This window comes from Leptonotus elevatus, chromosome 12, assembly GCF_054856555.1.
Source record: "Leptonotus elevatus isolate MCC_2025b chromosome 12, RoL_Lele_1.0, whole genome shotgun sequence".
Classification (NCBI taxonomy): domain Eukaryota; kingdom Metazoa; phylum Chordata; class Actinopteri; order Syngnathiformes; family Syngnathidae; genus Leptonotus; species Leptonotus elevatus.
In genome coordinates this window covers 4,537,647-4,560,387 of record NC_141250.1, presented here as the reverse complement: position 1 = coordinate 4,560,387, position 22,741 = coordinate 4,537,647, and the positions used below count along the sequence as shown (strand labels likewise).

The following is a 22,741-nucleotide window of genomic DNA, read 5'->3' as shown; positions in this document are numbered from 1 at the left end:
GTTACAAGTGTCATGATAGGGTGTAAAAGGGGTGGTTCACAAACAAGGATGAGGCGAGGTTCACCATTTTGTGAACGAACAAACAGTCCAATAATTTAAGAACGTTTCTCAAAGTTCCATTGTAAGGAATGGATTGAGAGAAATCTCTGCATGTAACAGTGTTTTTTACCACACCATGTTAATACTTGGGCGGGCCACCCAAGTAAACTGGCCACCACCCAAGTAGTTTTCAAGAAAATTTATTTAAAATATATATTTTTAAAAAACATGCCGTGACCAGATATACCGCATGTAACGTTAGTTCGCTGTCACTTTGTGGATCGCGAGGCTAGAGGAGATGTAGTAACAGGATTGAGACACCACCCCTATTAATTAATTTATTTTTAATTTTAGTTGTTTTGGTCCTCCATAGAGGAAAAGCACGATTTGGGTTGTTCTGAGCACAATATTCATCTATGACGGTATGAGTTGCGTTAATGTCTTTTTCAGGGACATCGCTGCTTATTTCACCAAGACAAAGCCAAACCACATTCTGTGTTACAACAGCATAATAAAAGAATGGAGGCTGCACTGTTGACCATCTGAAGTTGTACATCAAGCAAGAACAGGAAATTATTTAACAATTAGTGTTCTCAGTTCCTAAACACAAAGTGAGTGTTGTTCAAAGGGAGACATACTCCTGTCCCAGCTTTTTGGAGGGAACATGATGCAGGCATCAAATAAAAAAAATCTGTAAATATTTGCCTCCTCTCATAAGAGCGTTTACCAGTATGAAAATCAACTATCTTGTCTTTGTAGTGTATTGAAATACAGGGGTTGCAACTAATGGCAAAGTCCCAACTTGACTGGAATTGGGGTTCATAAAATGCCTTACAATTCCCCTGCAGTTTAAATAGAGTCAAATAAGAAATGACCCCAAAACCTTAATCCGACAAAAAAACATTAGCTTACTGGAGGTTAATGTCGCATACAGTTAGCAGAAGGAAAGGACAGCTGTTTTCTAGTATCTTACTATTAATACATGTGGTTATCTAAACAGGCCAGCTACTCAAGAGTGAGAAGCCGAGATATAAATAGTTTACAACCATGTCCTGCTGCAAACGCTGAGCAGCCCACACTCAATGTGGTCAGTACTTTACACTGGACGACTCCAACAATCGTAAAAATTAACTGCAAAAGTGCTATAAAAAAAAGAAAAGAAAAAGAAAAGAATAGACCCACACACAGCTACTTTAAGTGTAACTTTTATTTTGAAAGTGTTATCCTGAGCAACATTTTCAAGCCCTTAAGAAATGCTACATTTGTCATGTTAGTAAAAAATATTACAATCTCAGATATATTACACCTCATTTATGTTAGGAACAAATAGTTTTTTCTCAATCAACATGATTTTTTTTTTAAAGCGGCTATTTAAATGCCATCAGTGGCACTGCGTTGAAAGAGTCAGACGAAATTGTGCAATAATTTGGAAGTGTTGACAAATTAGGTTCCAAGGTTTATATATATATGGTTTACCTTGCGTTTGAAAGTAGAGAAAAGTGTTCAATTTGAGAGGTAGATTGAATAGCTAATCCAGTAAAGGCTCTTCATGCAGACACAAATGGTGCAAGGCCTTGTAAAATTTGCACTGTGCAAAAATCTTATGTTACCATTAGATTTGTTGTTTTATTGTCCAACAAAAATTCATGTGCATGCTTGTGTTTGACAGCGCCACCATGCTATGAAGACCTGTGTGCATGTACAGCACGTAAATTATGCACCTGTTGAATGCAGACATCCAACACAGACAAATTAATTAATAAACATTTGTGACCGTTGTTTGCCCATCTGTTTGTTAGCAATCAGATTACTTCCTGCTTTATGGACCGGTGGTGCCATTGTGACTCTTGGGGTGGATGCTACAATTATTGTCAATAAAAGGGCAAACATGTATTTCTATATTAGCACCTTTATCCGGTTCACACCAGAATTGAACAGCTTCTTACTGTATGGGTAAATGCTTGTGGCTTTATGAAACTTAGATACTGTACTTTGAGTATACAGACAAGAAACTAGAACCCAAATGGCCAGCCAATAATGGCCTTCCTGTTACAGCAGCGTCCAAAAGCAACAAGAGTTGAGGTGGTTCATAAACGTCCCGCGTCGCGTTCCAAGAGCAACCAATGTCCATAAAGTGTCACAGTCATAGACTGTCCATTCAACACTCATCAAAATCCCATTAACAAACAGGAATGATCATTTTAAAAGTTTCCAGGGTTTATAGTTGCGGACTCTTATTAAACGTAGCAACAGTTCAGTCGTAAAGGCCACTTCTGCAGGAACCAGCCGGGGGCAAGTCTGGATTTGATGCCAACCCTCTTAAGTGTCAGGAAATCACTTCAAATGTAAACATTTACTCCAAATAACACAAACGGAGCAGTTGGAATCGGAACATGCAGTTGCAAGATCCATCCATTCAATAGACGGCATTTTGTATCGTCGCTAAAAGCTGAAGGTCAACTGTTACTCGTCACTCCAACAAGCATGTGGTTGCCAATGTAGTCCAAGTGATGTACTCAAACATTTTGTCTTAAGGCGCTTTTAAACACTTCAAAAGTTGTGTGGCAAAACTCTGTAAAACAAAAATCAGGATAATAATAATAATAAATTAACATAAATGTATGTGTTTTTTTTTTTTGAATTGTCAGATCAAATACTATAGCGGGCTGCATGTGGCCCATTCAGAACCTCTGCTCTTGGCCAGAAACTATGCACAATGTGGATTTTTTTCATGTGCGTATCGTATCCTGTCAAAATCGCATGGTCTGAATTCCGAGATTGGATCTTGTTCTTTATGAACCCCCGGTGAGGACATTAGGAGGAGGCAGTAGAAGACCCTGAGCATGGAGTTGCGGGTGCGAGGAGACCTCACAAACTGAGCTGAGGACTGGCACAGGTGCTGCTGCAGGCACTGGATCCGGGACTTTGCGAAGCGGGCGGACTGGGATCAAAGGCATCCCCGTCTGAGCCTTCGTCCACGTCCATGTGATCCAGCTGGTGCTGATGGACGACCACCACCCTGGAAGATGACAGCAGTTACATCCCAATTAAGACGAGTGTGTTTCAAGACATTAACAACATGCGTGCACACCTGGATTTCGAAGGGCTGCCTGGTGCTAATTTGTGGTGTTCAAATTTGGAGACGTTCCTACACTTGGACCACTAGGTGGACAAACAAACACAGAGCTCAAGCATTTGAAATTTATTGGATGTTTATAGAGATCAAAATGATCATGCTTCTTACCATGTGAGCGGGGTCATTGCTACCAAGATGGACTCCTTTCTGACACAAAGGCCTGAGGAGATTGACACCTGCATAGACCATGACATCGACAACAAATCATTCAACATGTGACAACTAAGTCAAGTTTAAGCCTCTTCTGAGGTTTGAACACTTGTGTCTTGTCGGTGGCGTTAGTAGCATTTGCAGGGCCTAGTCCAGTCCTAATCATCCCTCGCAGTATGGATGAGCTCCCATTAGGTATTTCTCCACACATAGTTTCCCTGTGCCCCGCCATGTCCTTTTTAACCATAGTTCTTTAGGTTGTGTGTGTGTGTGTGTGTGTGTGTGTGCGTGCGTGAGCGCAGGCGTGCTCGTTGGGAGGGAGCGGGCGCTGAATTTTTATGTATGAAATGTGCTATATAAATAAAGCTTGATTTAACTTAATTTGATTTGAAAACAGGTATTGGAAAGGTAAATCAATAAGGATGCCAAATCTGCAATCGTTTTAGTAGCTTTCTATTTACAACGGTTAACTACAATTACAATTGTATGTGTTAAAATGGTACTTAAAATTCCCTCCAATATTTCATGATAATGGCATAACAACCCTGCAACCAATTACTAAGTTTTGAGTAATTAAATTACAAAAACAAACCTTCCACCATTGGTGGTGGTCGTACAATACACTGACAAACCTTTAGTCCTGTCGTTCCAGTACTTGTGCTCCCACTGGCCCACCAAAATGTTGAAGTAGCGCGGAGACTCAAAGAATCGCAGGTATCTGGATGATGACGGCGATGGGAAAATGCGCTCAAAGCCTCCGCGGCGGCTCAACTCGTCTTCGCTCTCAGCGAGCACGCGGACATCGTTGGGAGTCAAAACATCTAACACTGTTGCCTGGATGGCCTGATTGAAGAAAGAAAGAAAACAGTCATAGGCTGCTACATTAGGCATCTACCAGTCCATAAAATACCGTACAGTATTTCACAAAAGTGAGTAAACCACTCACATTTTTGTAAATATTTTCTTAGCTCTTTTCAAGGGAAACAGCTTCTGCTATCTTTTTGTAGACGTTGATGTCGTTGTCATCTTTTATTGTGAAGTTAACCCTAGGAAGCAATGGTTGTCTTGTCCCTAGTCAATGAGCTGATAATTGATATTTGGAGCCGATGTTCTTTTGCAGTAAAATAAAAAATATATTAGCATAAACAAAATTAAGCATGTTCGTTAAAACAACTTTTCACATTTTCAACGTGTTTTTCTTTTAATTTAAAATACAGCAAATAGACAGCTTTGCTTAAACATTCTAACAAAATACTTTTCTATAGTAAATAGTTTATTATTATTATTATTTAGTCTGTAGTATAGTTTTTCCAAATTTTTTCATGACTGAAATGTGAAACTTTCACTTATTTTAATTTTAACAAAAGCAAAAAGCAGCATCTCTTATAAAGTTAAGTGAAATTTCAAATAAATAAATAAATACATAAAAAGTTCCATGAAATTAACCCAGTTTTAAAATGATCTGTGCTTGCGAACATAGAACATTTTGAGTTCTTGTTAGTTTGTTTCAAAAGATGTTCGCAAACAGTCAAAACATGTTAAAAATGTCTTCGTTACAAGAAAACCTCTTTGTTACAAGTAAAAACTGTCTGTGAGCATCTTTGCAACCTTTAGCAACATTCTACGAACCCTGAAAAAAACACAAATTTCACTAAGTTCGCAAATATTTGCCGCTCAGAGATACGACCTTTATCATTCTGCAGATTTGAAAAAATGGCCGATGCTGATATTCGCCAAAATGTTAAATGTCGGCACGGATAATCGACCCGGCCGATAATGGGTCTATCCCTAATGATAGGGGTGGGAATCTATGGGTACCTTGATTCCGATTTAGAGGCCTACGATTTGATTCGATTCTGATGCATCATTACATTGGCTTACATTTAGTCCATGTAAAACACTGGTACTTTTTAAAAACAATTGCAGCACTCAAGGAAGAGCAAAAAGATTTATATTTCCCACTACGATGATTGATGCATCAAAAAAACAAACAATTATCGTTCCCACCCCGAGTTAGTTAAGGTTGTGTGCTTTGGTAAACAAGTGGATTGAGAAGAGTTGTTTTTCCTTTCCTTGATGTCATGTAATACTAAGAGTGGTTGTATACCTGGTCAGCGAAACGATGCTTGAGGTAAAAGGCCCGTTTCACCTTCTCGTCGACTGAGATCTCCAGATTGGTCGTCTCCTTGCTTGCACCGCACAGACTGCGTACACACACAGAGGGGAAAAAAACCTATCAGTAGACATTTCAATGTACACGTATCTGTTGCAGCACGTCCCTTCCTCATACCTGCTGTCGGAGCTGGAGGTGCTTCCATTGGAGGTGACAACATCCTCTCGATGAGGAATACGAAAGCCTGCCAGGTTCAAGAGGTCTCGGACCATTTGGCCCTTGACAGAAGCATCCAGTGCTGTGTTGGAATGGAGGCTGCATGGCGGAAACAATTTTTTTTTTCAGGAGCTTGGTTAATTGTTGACGAAAATTGAGCGCAGTTTGTATAGCCAATGGTATCGTGTGTGTGTGTGTGTGTGTGTGTGTGTTACCTGGGCGAAATGTTGACCTCTAGGATCCAAGGTTTCAGGTTTTCATCTAGCATGATATCAAAGCCAAACAGCTCGTGGCAGCTGTAAGGTGTACGCACATGCATCTTGAGCAGAGAGTTCACGTATGGCTCAGACCTGATGACACATATGCGAGAGACAGGAAGTCGCTTTCAAAGTCCGGCATATTCATTATCTTTAAAGTAACGTCATTTCTCATGTATAATATGCATACCAAATATATCATTTAAAAAAAGTAGAGGGGCTGCATTAAACAAGGGAAATGAAAAAATAAGTCACATTGTATAGAAGAATTAGAGAAAGATAAAAAAAAAGAAAAAGAGGGGAATATGATATCTCCAGTGGGTTCAATTTGAAGACTGACAAGGTACAGAAGGTGTGTTAGAACACAGACGGACGAGTATTCCAATTGATTGGCATCAACACAAAACATGTGGGAATACAGGCTATCCATAACTGCATAGTTTGACATGACACCAACGGTTAATAAAAACATCACAAGAAGTGAACAAAAACACATTGATGTCACTGCCGCTTGGATCAAAGTGCTTTTAAAAATTGCTCACTGAAACTCAGAAAACGGCCTCAATGAATCAAACAATGACTAAAAATATCTCAAGCAATGTGGGCTTTCTAAAAATAAAATAAAAACAAAACACGTCTCATTTGATGCCATTTTTTTTTAACCCCATAAGGCAAGAAGTATTCTTCAGGTAAGTATTTTTTTTTTTGATGACATTGCTATTTTTACAATGCTCTCGCCTTCGTCAGCTTCGAAAACATTGATGCATATGATGGACTTTCCATTCTTCTTTTTATGAAATAACGTGTGACCAGAGGAGAAGACTTGATCTCAACCATGACTTCCCCCAATAATATTAAAATTACCATGTCAATAATACTTCAATTTTTGAGCAAGGAGAGCAGCAATTCTCGGGTGCGTATAATACATGGAAAGATTGAACATGTAGCTGCAGAGGTGTGATTTGGAGAGGGGGTGGGGGTCCGTATTGCAGACAAGAGTAGTACGAGCAATTGCAGTAGAACAACAACAAACAAACAAAAAACATTGTCTTACGCAATTATTGTTTTGATGACGATGTCTTTAATCTTCTCCCAAATCAAGGTGGTGTTTACTCCCCTGGAGCCAAGATAGTGCCACAAGGCCTTCACAGCCCTGAAAACATGCAAGTGTACTCAGGCTATTTCCAAACATATACAGGAATTATTCAAACTCTTATTTTTTTCTCTCTACAGAGTATTATTTTTTTTAAATGCAAACAAAAACACATTTTTGCAGGCATAGAAATGGTTGAGAAGTTCTGCAATTAAGTACACACAAAAATCAAATAACTTTTTATGACTAGTTAACAGTGCACCCCCCCCCCCCTAGTACTAGTAAAAGTAGAACTAAGTAAACCATTACTTAAATTTTCCAAAAAGTGAGTTACACGGTGCTGATGTGACTTCAACTCCACCGCTATTTTGTCTTACCATTTGTGTCCCTGGCAGGCTTTGTCATCGCTGTTGGCCTGGTACTCTGAATTTTTCTTGTTGACGCTGTAGTTGGTCAGATGCATGAACTTGTTACTCAGCGTCTTCATGGAGGGCGAATATCTGCAGAGGAAGAGAACATCCAAGATGAAATGATTAGTCACCTGCCGCACATTTAATGTCACTATGGTAAATGGTTGGTGAACACTGACTTGCAGCTAGCAAAGCGGACCAGTCCATCTGAGAAGATGTATATTCTGAGTGGGTCGTAGCTTGTCACATAGACGTAGATGCGTAGGTCAAACTTGTTACCAGTGATGAGGTAGGGCTTGTGGAGATACCTGACACACACACACACAAAGTTTATCCTCTTTTGAGAGGCACCTAAATGAAGTGGAGGTGCAAAGCCTGAAATAATTGATCAAGAGAAGTATGCCAAGACTTTTGTCAATACAATCTATTTCATAACTTCTTACTTCTGGACCAGAAGTGACTTCCTGCGCGGCATCTGGCTCCATTTGTGAATGACCTGGATTCCCACTCCTCTGGCCGAGGCAGGCTGTTGGGAAATGATCAATCCTGTTAAAAAATTTCGACATTTGTGGGCGCAAATCTGGATAAAGTTATGCAACGTGAATTTACAGGCTTGATGATCCACTTCTGTCTGGACCCTTCCTTCCAGGCCTTGCGTAGTTGCAGGATGTCATTAGGAAGGACAAAGGTGCGTGGGAAAAAGTTGAACTCCTGTTTGCCGAAGCGATGATGCATCTTGGACAGATTCTTCCACAGTCGGTCCTTCCTGCCAATCTGGAATGTTCCGGGGAAGTGGTTCAACTACAAAGTGCCAAAAAGGGTCACAATGGAGTTTAGAGGCAAAACAACATTTTAGTCAGATTGAATTATTTCAAGCAGCATCACATTCTCACTTTCTGGTGCTCTAGGAGAGTCTTGAAACAAAAAGACTTCATGTGGTGGCCCCAGCAGCCCAACCAGTCGTGGCTTTCTAAAAGATGTGGCACTCAATTGTAAGTACTTTGATTTTGTAAAAAAAAAAAATACACAAAAAAATACTTGACGCAACCTACTCTTGGTGTGTACGAAGTGCGACCTGGCGATGGCGTTTTTCACAACATTAGGCGTGACAGTGCTAATCTTCCACTTTAAAAGTCGTGTTTGCTCTTCAGGCAGCATTTCAACTGCAAGACAACAAAATAAAAATGACTAACATGAAGAGAAAATTTATTAAGTCACAACAAATAAGTCGAGTTACTCTACGAAACATTAACTCATTCACTCCCAGCCATTTTCAATGAAGCAACCCCCTTCGATCCCGGCTGTTTTCTAGATTTTCACAAATTTTGCAAAGCCCACAGAATATTTTAATCTATTGCTATAAAAACATGGAACGAACCAAAAAAAAGATTAGTCTCTTCTTTTATCAGGAAAAAAAAGTATATTTCTATAGGTTTCCGTTTGTTACAATTAGCATTAGAATATAGCCAAATTTCATCCTTATTCACAAATCTGTTTATAACAGCTTGTTGCAACTTGTAACATGGCCCTGGTTGATCTCATACTCTGCTGCCACCTGCTGGCCGTTTTTTGTAATAACTACTATCGCTTCAAGCGTTCTCTTCAGTTTAGAGTAGGGGTGGGCGATGTATCAATATAAAAATTATATCCTTGACCTAAGGCCCTTCTCCCCAGATTGCTCAATTTAGACGGGTGTCCAGCTCTAAGAAGAGTCCTAGTGGTTTGGAAATTCTCTCATTTACAGATCATGGAGGCCACTGTGCTCATTTGAACATACAAAGTGGCAGAAATATTTCTGTACCCTTCCACAGATTTGTGCCAAGACAAAACTTTTCTGGGAGGTCTACAGACAATTCCTTTAACTTCATGCTTGGTTTGTGCGCTGACATGCACTGTGATCTGTTGTAGGAACTTCTCTCTCAAAATGCATAAAGGGTGAAGGGTTGTGAATACTTCCCAGATGCACTGTACATCAAAACTGCATCTTTTGGCTCAATTGTGGCCCATGAATTTTTTTTTTTTTTCTTACTATTTATTTACTATATTAAATCATAAATATTTTTGGTAAATTGGTTTTATTCTTAAATCAACATTTGAACTTTTTTTTTTTTTTCCAACCAGGTTACAGGTACATTATATATAAATTTTTGGGCAAGGGAACAACTTCATGATAATACACTTAGCTTCAGAGAGAGGCATTTTATGGTTTACTGCACTATAATGGGGCAAATGAATGACACAATTTTGAGTTTAAGAAACACAGATAGTCTTAGTTATGGAAATTGAAGCTTCCTCAGCTGGCACGTAGAAAGCCTTGTACTGATAGCAATTAGGAAAAAAAGGTTGCACTAATAATATATGAAAAAGTAAATTTTGAGGTTGTTGTCCAACGTGCACATTACGCAAACACGCTGGAATTTGAAGGGTTAAATAAATAAAGGTTAATGAATAATTTACACAAATGAATGATGACAACTGGTATTAGTTAAAAACTTTAAGCAGTAAAAGGGGAAAAAAACTAAAATCTTGAAAAGTGGAAAGTGTAGTAAAATCAGACAAGACATGAGGGTTACTTTCCATGTATTAACAATCATATGAATTGCCATAATTAAAGGTTACTACACGTTTTGACCAACTAGTGCAGACTAAATGGGACAGTGTCTATTAGAGTAGAAATCATACCCTTAAATCAGTGACATATGCAGCGCTTTAAGTGGTGGGGGTAATAGTGGGACATTTAAGTCTCAGGTATCATCTCACAGCAAGGAGAATGAGGGAGCTTTTTATTGACAGCAAGAAGCGCGTGTGTGTGTGTATGCATACCTTGTTCATTGGCAGTACTGAAATAGAGTGTGGGAGGGATGAGTGGGAATAGGCTGGGAACTAGAGGTGGTTTTTTCTCCTGATTGTCCTCCACCTCCAACGACATGGGCTCTTCAACACTGAAACATAGAGAAGAAAATTCTAAAAATTTCATTTTTTTTTTACAATATGAAGAGTACCGTATTTGGTTCCTCTGACAAATAACGAAAACACACACACACAAACAGACGCAAAGTGTCATTATTAAGCTGATTTTTTCTTTTTTGATACACACATAGTTGTATTGGATTTCACTGAGTTTACCTAATGTGGGCAGTGAGCGTATTTGTCAACAAATAAATACATTACGCCATTGCGGGTATCAAAATCTTAATTATTTCCAAAATGGAATCCCAACATAACACTAATATGCGGCATCTGGAGAAATAAAAATAAGAAGCACTTACATGACAGTCATATAGTAGGTGAAGTGAAAAGAACAGGTGGCTGGACGATGAGTGAATCTTCGCTTCCCGCTCTTGAGTCAACTAACGTACGTTTACTATACCTACATGAGCTACAACTCTCAGGCAAGTGCAGGGGCTTGCAGGTGACCTAAAAGCCCACATAAAGCCAACAATGGCGGGTGATCCATTTCGCGGAGAAGTACCTACGAGTGCTTGGTGGACACTTGTACAGTTGCACGACAACAATGTGGTGCACAATGCTACAGAGCTTTCCACCGCACTCTGCTGCTTTCAGTCTCTTCTAACAATGCCTGTGCAGAGAATGGACATAGGAACTGATGGATGTATGCTTTATGTCATTCAAGGGGGAGGCGCCAATTAGACACTAGAACCAGGTGTCAGTTCAACAACCACACCATAACTCATAAAAGGATCAAGTTGTTTGACAGTTTTACATGTCACAGACATTCTTAATCAGGAATTTACCTCATGGCCAGTGAATTGCAGCCCATGTAAATATTTTTTTTTATTGAATACTAGCTTGTTCCTCACTGTCTGAAATGAAAAGTAAGACTACAATTTTCCTATTGTAGGTAAATTAGGATGACCAATATTAGTTATATTTGTTAAATGGGAGAATAATGAGAGAATCACAATTTTTTATTATTTAGCCAATTTGTCATTACCAGTACTTTCTTCAAAGTCATAATTTTACAACCCCAATTCCAATGAAGGTGGGACGTTGTGTTAAACATAAATAAAAACAGAACAATGATTTGCAGGTCGTGCTCAACCTATATTAATTTGACGACACTACAAAGACAAGATATTTAATGTTCAAACTGATAAATTATTGTTTTTAGCAAATAATCATTGACTTTGACTTTTATGGCAGCAACACATTCCAAAAAAAGATGTCATAGGTGGTAAAATGACTGAGAAAATTGAGGAATGCTTATCAAACACCTGTTTGGAACATCCCACGGGTGAACTGGCTAATTCGGTACGGGTGGGTGCCAACATTGATTATAAGAAGCTTCCCTGAATTGCTCAGTCATTCACAAACAAAGATGGGGCGAGCTTCAAATCTTTGTGAACAAGTGCATTAGAAAATCGTCGAACAGTTTAAGGACAGTAGGGGTGTGAATTGCCTAGTACCTGGCGATTCGATCCGTATCACGATTCATAGGTCACGAATCGATTCCGATACGAATCTATAAGTTGATTATTGCAAAAAAAATTCTCAAATTTAGAATATACTAATCAGTAAACTGGTACATCTACACTGTAAGATTTGTATGAAAATGTATTTATTTATCTGAAACTTCAGGCTTATAACTGTGAGCCACTGTAATTTAAAAAACAATCTGCTGCAATCTTTTTCATGTTTGAACAGCATTGAAATAAAATATTAAGGCTTGATGTTCCATTAATATAACATTCTTCCATGCTTTATGTGTTAACCCTAAACCTAAGTAAGACGTTTTGTTGAATATTTCCATTAAAAATTTGTTTAAACATCGATTCGGCCTCATATTGAATCGATTCGAGAATTGCGCGCTATAATATCGCCGAATTTATTTTTTTAAACACCCCTAAAGGACAGTGTTCCTCAACGTACAACTGCAAGGAATTTAGGGATTGCATCATCTATGGTCCATAATATCATCAAATGGTTCTGAGAATCTGGAGAAATCACTTCAGGTAAGCGGCAAGGCCTTTAAACAAACATTGAATTCCTATGACCTTCGATCCCTTAGCCTCAGGGCGATACTATATCAAAAACAGACAATGTGTAAAGGAACTTCCAAACACCTAATATAATCAGATGAAGTTAGTTAATACTGTATGTAAAATTTTGACTTTGAAGAAAGTTCAGAAAAAACTCGATTTAACAGTGTAATTAAAGTGGAGGAGTCCTCTGTGAAAGCCAAATGTTCGTTAAATTGAAGTATATTTTTGTGGCCTAAAAACACCCATTACAGAAATACGTGCACCGGTCTCTGTCGATTGCATGCCACAGCGCCAGTACACAACAGTGGCCATTTCTGGAACAGATTATGAGTTAATTATTTTGAGTGGATTTAACACTATTGTCTATTAAATACAAAAACTGTTCTTCTCATTGTTCTGGAATTTAGCAAATTGAAATTATTTTTGTAAGAGACATAAAACATGAAAAGTTGAGTCTGATTTAATGTTAGACAGTGAGTTTCATTTTATTTAGTGAATGTAAACTTCAGTTGTTTAGCTGAAAGTGACTTGTTTTGTAAACTGCATCTAAGAAAAAAAGATATGTAATGATTTCTAAATAAATATTTGATGGGATAACTATTCCAGAAAAACAACTAGCAACAACTTGCTCGCTCCCTCACTCCCTCCAAGAACTTAGCACATATTGTGACTGTTGAGAGTTCTTATTTAGCTTTTTTTGTGTGATGCAAAGACAGAAATGCATGATATTGGAAATAGGTGCTATTGTGACATGGGAAACAATACCGGCACATGTCACACCTCTGTCCTGGCTGCTCAGAACAATATGGTTAACAATAACAATTTATTGCTTAGACGTTCTGCAATTGGCTGTTAACAAGTCCAGGGTGAACCCCGCATGCCGCCCAAAGACAGCTGGGATATACTCCAGCAAGCCTGTGACCCTGTTGAGGATAAGTGGCACGGATAATAAATGGATGCTTCAAAATATTTTACATCTTTTTTTTTTTAAGTAGTTGTATGGCAGTTTAATTGTTAGAGTTAGTTAGACTACATGGAAACTTTATCTTTAGCGAAAGTTATACACCTCCTGATTTGTTACGACTTTCACAACTACACGTTTGTTTGATTTGCTTTTATATTGTTTGGATTTAGTGTTTACTTATAATTATTATTTTGCTTTTCAATGACTATTGCATTACCTTCGACCCATGACTGTGTGATATGTTAGTGAAAATAGTTCATACCATTCTTTTTTTTCTGGATCAGTTGAAGTTAAACATAACCTACCAAAACTATTAGTTCTATTTCTACTAATATCTATGTCAAAATCTAAGATCATTACAGAGCTAAGAGGACTGTTGCGCCAACATGGTTTTATCATGACGTAGTAAATTCAGAATTTGTGTGTATGTGTATACGCGGAACAGGAAGATTTACCCAGACAGATGCACTAGCAATGGAGTGGAGGAAGTACTGTTGACATAGGACGACTCTGAACAATCTGGAAAAAAATCAAATTGAAAATGAGCCCGCAGATATTAGGCGATGTGACAGCGCTCTGTGGGAATTGACAAGCACTTTCATCACAAGCATTTGTACTTGGACAACCTTACCATCATCACTGCAGGCGGTCTCCAATTCGTAAGGCAGCTCCTCCTCACAGCCGCCATCCACCTGCATGTCACATTCTGAACTGGAAGACACACATATCTTATTTCTGACTTAAGAGTATAAAAAATAAAATAAAAATCCCTACTCACGTGAGAATACATTAGCAGGATATAATGCAGTGCCAAAGCAACAGCTAGATGTATTTTTGTCATTTAGAAACCTGAGTTATTTCTGGATAGAGTAGCATAACAGCAACAAACGCAAACACTGGTTGAAAGATCCTACACAAATGTTAACTAATTTGCTCCCAAAAACGTAAATACATTCTATTTTAAATGTTTTAAGTGTCCCTAAGACGTATTTATAAGTTTTTTGATGCTAGAGCATACAGAAGGCTTTGATGCAGTCTCTCAACTGCAAAGAACGGTTGAAGAAATTGTAGTTTTATTACACAAACGGCCAGCAAGTGGCAGCAGCGCATAGGAAATTAACCAGGGACGACTTGTTGAAAAAACCCCTCAATTACTCAAAATCAGATGCGTATTTAGCCCATTTTGGGGGGTGCTTCAGCATCCCCAAAGTGAACAATAGCACCCCCAAAATTTTTCATATATAGAGATATATTTTACTGTGTGTTCTTTTTAACAAGCTAGAAACTTATAGCTATAATATATATATATAAATCATAGAGTTTAAAATAAATATTTAAACAATAAAATTACAGTAGACCCCCCATTTGATTTAAAATGGTTTGATCCACCTCGACCCCTGCTCTCCTGCAGACGAGCGAAGCGCGTCGTCCTCCCCAGTCCATTCACGGAGTATGTCTGTCTAGTCGAGTGAAATTAAGTGTTTCTTACTTACACCAGGATATGTGAAAAGTTTTTTACTTTCTACTACTCAACACCAACACATTATTTTCATTACTTGTCTGCTTTATTGCTCCTCAATCATGTTGCTACTTCCAAAGTTCCTAATGAGGGAAACTTACTAACGTGTGTGTTGTGTGGCGCACACAGAAAAAAGTAGCCTCGTGGAGTGAGTAATGGACATAAGATTGTTTTTCAACAAACAAAAGCTAAATTTTGAAGTATTTGTATTAAAGACAAGGTGTAAAAAGGCAGAGAAAGACTAGTGATAAAGTCCATTTGTTTTGTTAATGTTTTATATATGTCTGCACTTTACCCATACACAGACTTGTACATGCATTATTAATATTATTTAGTAGATTCAAGCGCATTTCTTGTTTGATGTGTATGTTTTTTTTATAACAGTACAGACAAGTAATATATAGTCAAAAAATAAACATCATGTGTTAAGTTAATATCTGTTCATATATTTTATATGTTGTGTGTTCCATTTCTAAAAACATTTCGAACACAAGTCAAAGGTAATTTTTTTGTTAATTCTCACTGTAAACTGTGGCTAACTGGTTTACTGCAGAAACATGCATACTCATACTGTACTGTCAATGCGTATGTGTTGAGGATCTGTTGTATTAAAAAAAAGTACCATTCCCCATAAATTAGGGTTGGGATATGTTTATATTTTAAGTCCTTCTCGTTTGCATAACTTTTATTACATTTGGTTTACTCACCGACTTCCCATGCGTTTTTGGAGCGGGAAGTACCCCAAAACCACAACAAGCGACCTATCACAACCCCAAACCACCCGCTCTTTGAACCACCTAAGCACCTCCAAACATCTTTATAGCACCCCTAAAGCTCTGACCCTAGAATCGCCTCTGCTTAGAATTCTAAATAGATTTGGGAATAATGATGAAACTTAGCTATATTCTAATGCTAATTGCTGCAGAACGGAAACAAGAGTTTTTTTCCTGATGAAAGAAGAGACTTTAATCTTTCTTTTTGGTAGGTTTCATGTTTTTATAGCAACACATCACAATATTCTGTGGGCCTTGCAAAATCTGTCAAAATCAAGTAAAACAGCCAGGAGTGAAGGGGATTGCTTCTGTGAAAATGGCTGGGAGTGAATGAGTTAAAGGTCTCATATTGTTCAACTTTTCAACATACTAAAATAGTTCTCAAATGTGTAAAAGACATGTCTGTGACATGCATTCATCAAAATTGACTAATAGATTTGCTGTCACTAAATCAGCACAAAAAAAAGCGCTCTGTTCAATACAGGCCGTTTTTAAGGGAATGTCACTTATGTAAATAGCTGCACCAGTACAACCGTACCAATTTGAACCAGACATGTCTTTTACACACTTGAGAACTATTTTAATTTTACCAGAAGAAAAAGAAGCATAACGTTACTATGTTGTAGCGTTGGTTTGCGATTGTTTAGGCGGTGGTTATTTTGCCCTAACCCGCAACTCTCCTGCAAACGTTATTTTGCCGTGAATGTCTCTGATTTGCCGTGAATAGTTGTAGACATTTACAAGCGGTAATGAATAACAAAAATGTGGACATTTAGGCCACTGCGCAGTGGCAACGTGCAAGCCGTCTCGTAGAGAACACTTAACAGCCGGTTAGCGGTTACCATCACAAAGTCACGTCAACTAGGTGGCGAGTTGCCAGTCACGGCAATATAACCACCGCGGATTGTATCTTGGCCAAACAATATGCGACCGCCTCATTATTATCCAAACACCGTCTGCTTTATCATATGTGACCTCTTGTAACCAAACAACCCCTACACGACAAATGTAGCTCCCACTTTAGGCACAAAAAATACATGTGTGTGTAATATAGTAGAAGGTATGATATGTCACACCTCTAATTGAAAGGATAGGAATGAAGGCCAAATCAAAATAAAATGTTTAACTTGCATCTTTCACATTTGCAGTCGTTGCAAATCCAGCTCTGAAAAGGCTTTCATTAACAAAACAGTCCTTCGAGAAATGCTGTCAGTACACATTCAAAAATAAAATTACTCCACTGTCTTCTCAAAGACTTGTTTCCCCATTGCTCTCCACGGAGTATGCGAGCAAGAAAAAAAAGAAAGAAGCAGCCAGCTTCTCAAATTTCTGTGGGTGTGACAAACCTTTACCAGAGGCGGTGCCACTAACCCAACGGGGCGGGGTCGAGTGCACTTCCGTGTCTTGTTGACGTCACCAATTCACAGAAATTTAAATCTGCCCGTTTTCTTAACTTTTACATTTTACTAAGGAGGAGAAAGGTAAAGAAGTTGCGGATGGACTTTTTTCATACCTGGTTGGATTGTAGACAGGCCGGGGATGCATATTATTGATAGAAAACCCCACTAAAGTGCATTTTCATACTATGAGACCTTTAATTAAAAACTCATCATGATTTCCCTGTTCCACTACATACCTTTAGAACATTATGCACATTACAAACCCTAACCCTTATAGTTGTAACATTCGTTTATATGCATTTTGGATTATATCAATAATCCTCATTCATATACTGTATCTCATTAATTGAAATATGAATGAGGCAATGCTTAGGGCTATACAACATTAATATCATTCAAAATATTTTGGGTTTCGTTCTAATATTTTCAGACTATGATTCTTTAAGTTAAATAAAAGATTGAAAAAGTTCAGACTATGACAAAAAAAAAAAGTGTTAATCGTCTAACAATCTTACCTAGCATCTGTGGTCTCACACTGAATGGGAGTGGGGGACAAGCACGTGGATATGATGCAAGCATCTTGTGGTTGCTTGGTCAGGTGGATGGCGGAGATCTTGGTGGTCACAGAGCCCATCAGAGCGCCTGTGGGACGAGGCAGTAGTTAGGAGGGATGTCCTCATGTCTGAAATCTACAAGACTGGTTTGGTTCTGATTACCTGGGAGGGCCTCCGGCGGTCTGGGTTGATCCTTTCGTGAGGCACTGACATTGAGGCCATTTGGTATGTGACCACTGAGCTTCCCACGTACCGTTCTATTCCTTTCCAGTGCGCTTTTTGGGATTTTCTTGTTTGCATCCAAAGCTATCAGTGTTAGAGGCTTAACACTCACTAGTGGCGGAGAGTTCCCACATGCAGTTCTATTTCCATCCAGTGTACTTTGTGGGAATTTCTTGTTTGCATCCAAAGCTAGTGGTGTTAGAGCCTTAATACTAACTAGTGGTGGACAAACTCTTATAATTTGAAGGGGATTGTTTACCACAGTTGATTTAGCGTGGCCGTTTTGTTTCAGACTGAACTTTGCTGCTGAGGTCCACTGGTTGGAATGAGTCAACGGATGGCTCTTGCTCATTTCCACTTTGGTGTCAAGGCTGGAGGCTTCTTTTTCCATCTTTGCTCCTTGGTGTTCACAAGGAGTAATGCATATGAGAGGCACCAAAGGTGAAGAGGAAAGTTCTGCAGCTTCAAGCTATGAAGACAAAACATAAATAAGATCTTGAACAAGAAATATCTATTGAATCAATCTATGTTCTATACTGTTAGTCATTAGGGTTGTGCAATGTCTCAGTACTTTTCGCATAGTTTTCTGTTCTCCAGCAAGGAACAGAACAGCAAAATTCCGAATCACAACAAATGTTTGATTCATTATTCAACCAAAACAATTCTAAGACATCACTTGTATGCCGTTTCTGTGACTATTCCAGTCTCTCTGTTTTCTGTTGTAAACTGTTGATGACACCCTAAGATCAGTGGCCACTTCTCCACCTCTCAGAACATCCCGTTAGAAGCCTTGCAATGGTACTGTTGACCAATTGTGAGGTGATGTCTTGGTCTCAGAGTTACGATGACAAAATGCAAAGAGCTTGATGAGGAGGCCCTTTATATACCAATTCTATGAGAGCCAGGAAATATATTGGTGGATTCATGGATCAAACACAAGAAAACAACTAGTTATGAGAAAAGTACTAAAATACTGAGCAGTTCTCCATTTGCATTAAAACATTTTTAAAGGCGGTCTAATTAAGTTCACACGTAGTGCATTTTAGGAACATCCTGACATTTCATTCAACATTTTCAATGGGTAATTTAAACAAGTTCTATCACATATCCATGCAAACTTAATTTTATTTTGGTTTCAAAAGCTTCGCAGACCACTGATACTGTGTGTTAAGTCAACAACTTATGTGAAGGCACTGTCGTGTTTTTAATGTTGTAGTCGTTCAGACGTCTATATGTCCGCGGTAAATTGATGTCCCGCGTTGTTGTCTATTAGAGCATGAACATGCAATACAACAACATTGTAGAGTTCTGGTAAGCATGTTTGCAAAGAAGCATTGGCTTGGAATAAAATAACAAACATACTGATGGGTGGTGGCCACGCCATATTTATGTGCCACATCAGGCAGCATGGGCCTGGCGTTAGACGGTGGCTTCTCTTGTTATCCAGTTTTGCTGATATTGGATTGAGGAATATGATGCCCCCCCCCAATTTCAGTCCAATAGTTATCTGTCCAATAGTTATCGTTCATCCCTATTTTAAGAGTAATGCATTCGAAATTATATTAAACTATTTTGGGATCAGAGTTTGTGGTAAAGTTATAAACAGTTTAAAAGTTGAAAGTTTTTGTTAGGGGAAGCATCGATTACTTGTGTTTCTTTGCTATTTGCATAGGTCATACCCCAATTGATAGTGGGGCATTACTTAGTGAATATCTCTCTCACTGTCAATTAAAAATGAGCATTATGATCTTTGTAAAGGCAGAATTTTCTCGTATTGGATTGTGCAAGTGTACCAAATACAATTTTGCGGAAGGTATTTTTTACCTCAAACATATGCATAGGACATCCTTGGCCTCGTTGGAAGGTGTCGCCACTCGGCCCGCTGAGGATTTTCCTTTTGAGGGTGGAAGAAAAATGGTCACCTATGTCCATGGTGTTGCTGCCAACTGGTTTTACCCCCATTAACTTAATTGCACTTGAAATGCCGTTAAATTTTAGCGACTGACTTGGCATGGCCGCGGAATGGCTCTTGTTTACATTCCCTTGCTCCTGAGCGGATGAGGCAGGAGGTTTGGCGTGCTCTTGGTTAGGAAAAGGCACTTGAGCAGTCGCAACTGGGTTGATGTTGACTGACACGCTGGGAGAAATGGCCGCATCGCAGCAGGTCTGGGGGCTACCGCCATCCCAGGGTGGGGACTTGTTGGTGGGCATGGCACCGAATGACACAATGACAAATTATTCTCTTTTGAAAAGACACTTGAAGTTTTTGGAGACGTCAGCTCAATTTGGACGAGCCTGGGACTTTCTTAGATTGATTTGGGAAGGAAGTTCTTGCTAGTTGCTGCTGAGCGACAGCAATCATCACTGCGAAGCAAGCTCAAATGCCTGCAAAGAGCACAAAGCCAAGTAACTCCTGGAGGTGAAGAAGCATCCGATGCCTTCCGGGCAGGCTCACACAGGCAGATGTGAATGTTTTTTTATTTCCTGAAGTGGCTTGGAAGCACATACCCAGGTCAATTCTCACTCTCAGAAGGGTAAAAAAAACCTCACAGCTTGGGACACTGTAACAATAAAACATTGGGGGTTACAACCTATCAAAAACATTTAAGAAATTAGTGTAGTAAGTAAAATGCTATGATTGCTATCTATCTATATCTGCCCGACAGTTCAGTCTAATATTTTACACACAATTCTGTTCACTAAATATGTATGTACACACAACACCCATAATGTAGGAATGCAACAATGGACCCGGTGCTGCCATTACACATGACTCCATTTTTGTGTGATAGCATCACACCAGGTCTAGTTAGTTTGAGCTCCTCTCAGAAAAAAATATGCTCTGTCTGGTTATAAATGGGTTTTCCTTGTCTATTCTTAGATATGACGTACAGTAAAATGAATCCGTTATCGCCTTATTGCATGCGGCACTTCAATGTTTCTGCAGGGTGACCCCCACAAAAATGTTGGTTTCGGTTGCTTCTTTGTATCAACATATCATGTAGTTTTGAGGTGTTTGAGACCATACAACGTTGTATAATATTTGCATGATGCAGAAGAGGATAATGTGGAGCCAACATTTTTTATCATTCTGAAATAATACTTAATCAATGTAATTAATTCATAAACTATAATTATTCAGCTTGAAAAATCATCATGTTCTTGTGGTGTCAGTCCACTTGAGGAAGATTCATTATTTTTCTTAAAAATTTATCACAGGACATTCTATTGTTTAGAGTTTGAAACTGGGCCATTTTTGCTTACACTTTGAAGTCTTTAAAGAAATGCCTTAATTGTTAACACATTGACAACATTTTAACGCTACTTTTTAAAGGCTCTTTTCATAGACATTGGTTTATTTAAATAAATTTTTTGGGGGGGGTGTCACATAACAGCTCTTCCCATGTGGTTGCTAAAAAGCACAGAAAGCACTATAATGCTAAGAGTGTGTCTTATCTGCATAAACATAAATGGGACGTACCGCACGCAATAATAGCAATAAACACAAGGATAGTTAGTGTTGATGGATTAAAATTTGCACAAGACCAGTGGTGGGCAAACTCGGTCTTCAAGGACCGGCGTCCTGCAGGTTTTGGAGCTTTACCTGCTGCAACGCAGCTTATTCCAATCAACAGGATCGTTACCAAGCTTATGCAGAGCTTGCTGATGAACTGATCATATATCAGCTGTGTTGGAGAAGGGAAACATCCAAAACCTGCAGGACTCTGGCCCTCGAGGACCGAGTGTGCCCACCCATGCACAAGACGAACAAGTTCAAATAGCAAGTATAAAATGTGACGACTTGTAACCCCATGTTTACGTCGGTGAATTTGTGGGAACTCATACATTTATTTGTGACATACATATGCGTTAAAATTGATTTGATACCGTATTTAAAAAGTAAATATTTATCGGACAATTGTGCCTCCTTTTTTTTTAGAGCAGAATCAGCATCCAGCTAGCCACTTGACGCTAGCTTCCGATCGTGTTTATCACCGTCACGCCATGGCAACAAGGGCCACCGCGTTGTAAAGAGTCAACGATAAAATACACGCTTTTAGAAAAGATGGGAAAATAATACCAAACCTACCGGCTTGGACGGAGAAAAAGAGGCCAGCACGTTGCGTGGCAGTTCCTCTTTCCACCCCAAGAACCGGGACTGGAGTGAGTTGCTCCACTTTCACATGGCAAGGGTTTGACAGGAGATTGACCAGAGTATCCGGGCACCGGCAGGTAGTGACGTATCACGGTGGAAGAGTGGTGATTCCTGCCGACTTCCGGTTCACGAGTTTGTTGGCGCGCCCTCAGCCGGCCTCCAACGTCAACGCACGTCAGGGCCTCATAAAACAATACTGTACAATGTCTTTTATCTGTTGTGAAAAAATAATGCAATAAATAAATAAATAAATAAATAAATAAATAAATAAATAAATAAATAAATACTACAAATAAAAAACATCATGACGCAGCTCTTGTAGATCATTTGTATCACCAGCAGAGGGCTCTCAAGAGGCGAGTATGGTCCCACTTGGCTTTTCATTCATTAGGCCGGTTTCCACTTCTGGGTAAATTTACGCGACCAAACCCCGTGTGTGCATGACTCCACTGCATTAGCCTTCCCGACCGGTCCACATTAAAGTGGACCCCCGCATACTCGCGGTTTGGCACCCGCACATTCACAATTTGCCCAGCCCAGCCCGCCCCCCACATACATTTATCTTTCATTTTATTACATGTTTTTAATTCACCCATTACCTACACTGTCACTATAGGTTTGCGGTGGTGCTGGGGCCTTTCAATATTTTATTTTATTTTATTTTATTTTGGTGGCCTTGCGCAACACCCGTTTTTCGTGGAAAATACATGTTGGAGATTTATCAGATCAAAATCCC

At 39.0% G+C, this 22,741-nt stretch overlaps 1 protein-coding gene across 3 annotated transcripts; it reads right to left on the bottom strand.

The window, feature by feature from the left end:
• Window positions 1-1,228: 1,228 nt before the first annotated feature.
• ttll4 (tubulin tyrosine ligase-like family, member 4) lies at window positions 1,229-22,084 on the bottom strand. Of its 3 annotated transcripts, XM_086091695.1 has the most exons (22): window positions 21,940-22,084; window positions 20,358-20,410; window positions 19,674-20,234; window positions 17,790-18,318; window positions 17,589-17,715; window positions 14,013-14,092; window positions 13,837-13,900; window positions 10,238-10,356; window positions 8,467-8,577; window positions 8,308-8,384; window positions 8,024-8,215; window positions 7,858-7,940; window positions 7,594-7,722; window positions 7,382-7,504; window positions 6,966-7,064; window positions 5,870-6,004; window positions 5,616-5,753; window positions 5,433-5,529; window positions 3,958-4,168; window positions 3,284-3,351; window positions 3,131-3,201; window positions 1,229-3,058 (listed from the first exon to the last, which is right to left on the bottom strand). In XM_086091695.1, the coding sequence occupies exons 3-22, from the start codon at window positions 20,058-20,060 to the stop codon at window positions 2,908-2,910; spliced, it is 2,991 nt and encodes a 996-aa protein (XP_085947821.1). In that variant the 5' UTR covers window positions 20,061-20,234; window positions 20,358-20,410; window positions 21,940-22,084; the 3' UTR covers window positions 1,229-2,907. The 3 variants fall into 3 exon arrangements, with proteins under 3 accessions (XP_085947821.1, XP_085947820.1, XP_085947822.1); XM_086091694.1 differs by having other exon boundaries at window positions 19,674-20,410; XM_086091696.1 differs by lacking the exons at window positions 19,674-20,234; window positions 20,358-20,410 and having other exon boundaries at window positions 21,940-22,075.
• Between the last annotated feature and the right edge of the window lie 657 nt (window positions 22,085-22,741).

What these genes read in the sequence shown, in the direction of transcription:
- ttll4 (XM_086091694.1), bottom strand. Translation starts at nt 20,060, where the DNA reads ATGCCCACCAACAAGTCCCCACCCTGGGATGGCGGTAGCCCCCAGACC. An exon ending in GACCGCCTGCAGTGATGATG is followed by an intron (nt 13,901 to 14,012) that starts GTAAGGTTGTCC and finishes ATTTTTTTCCAG; the next exon opens with ATTGTTCAGAGTCGTCCTAT. An exon ending in GCAATGACCCCGCTCACATG is followed by an intron (nt 3,202 to 3,283) that starts GTAAGAAGCATG and finishes TTGTCCACCTAG; the next exon opens with TGGTCCAAGTGTAGGAACGT.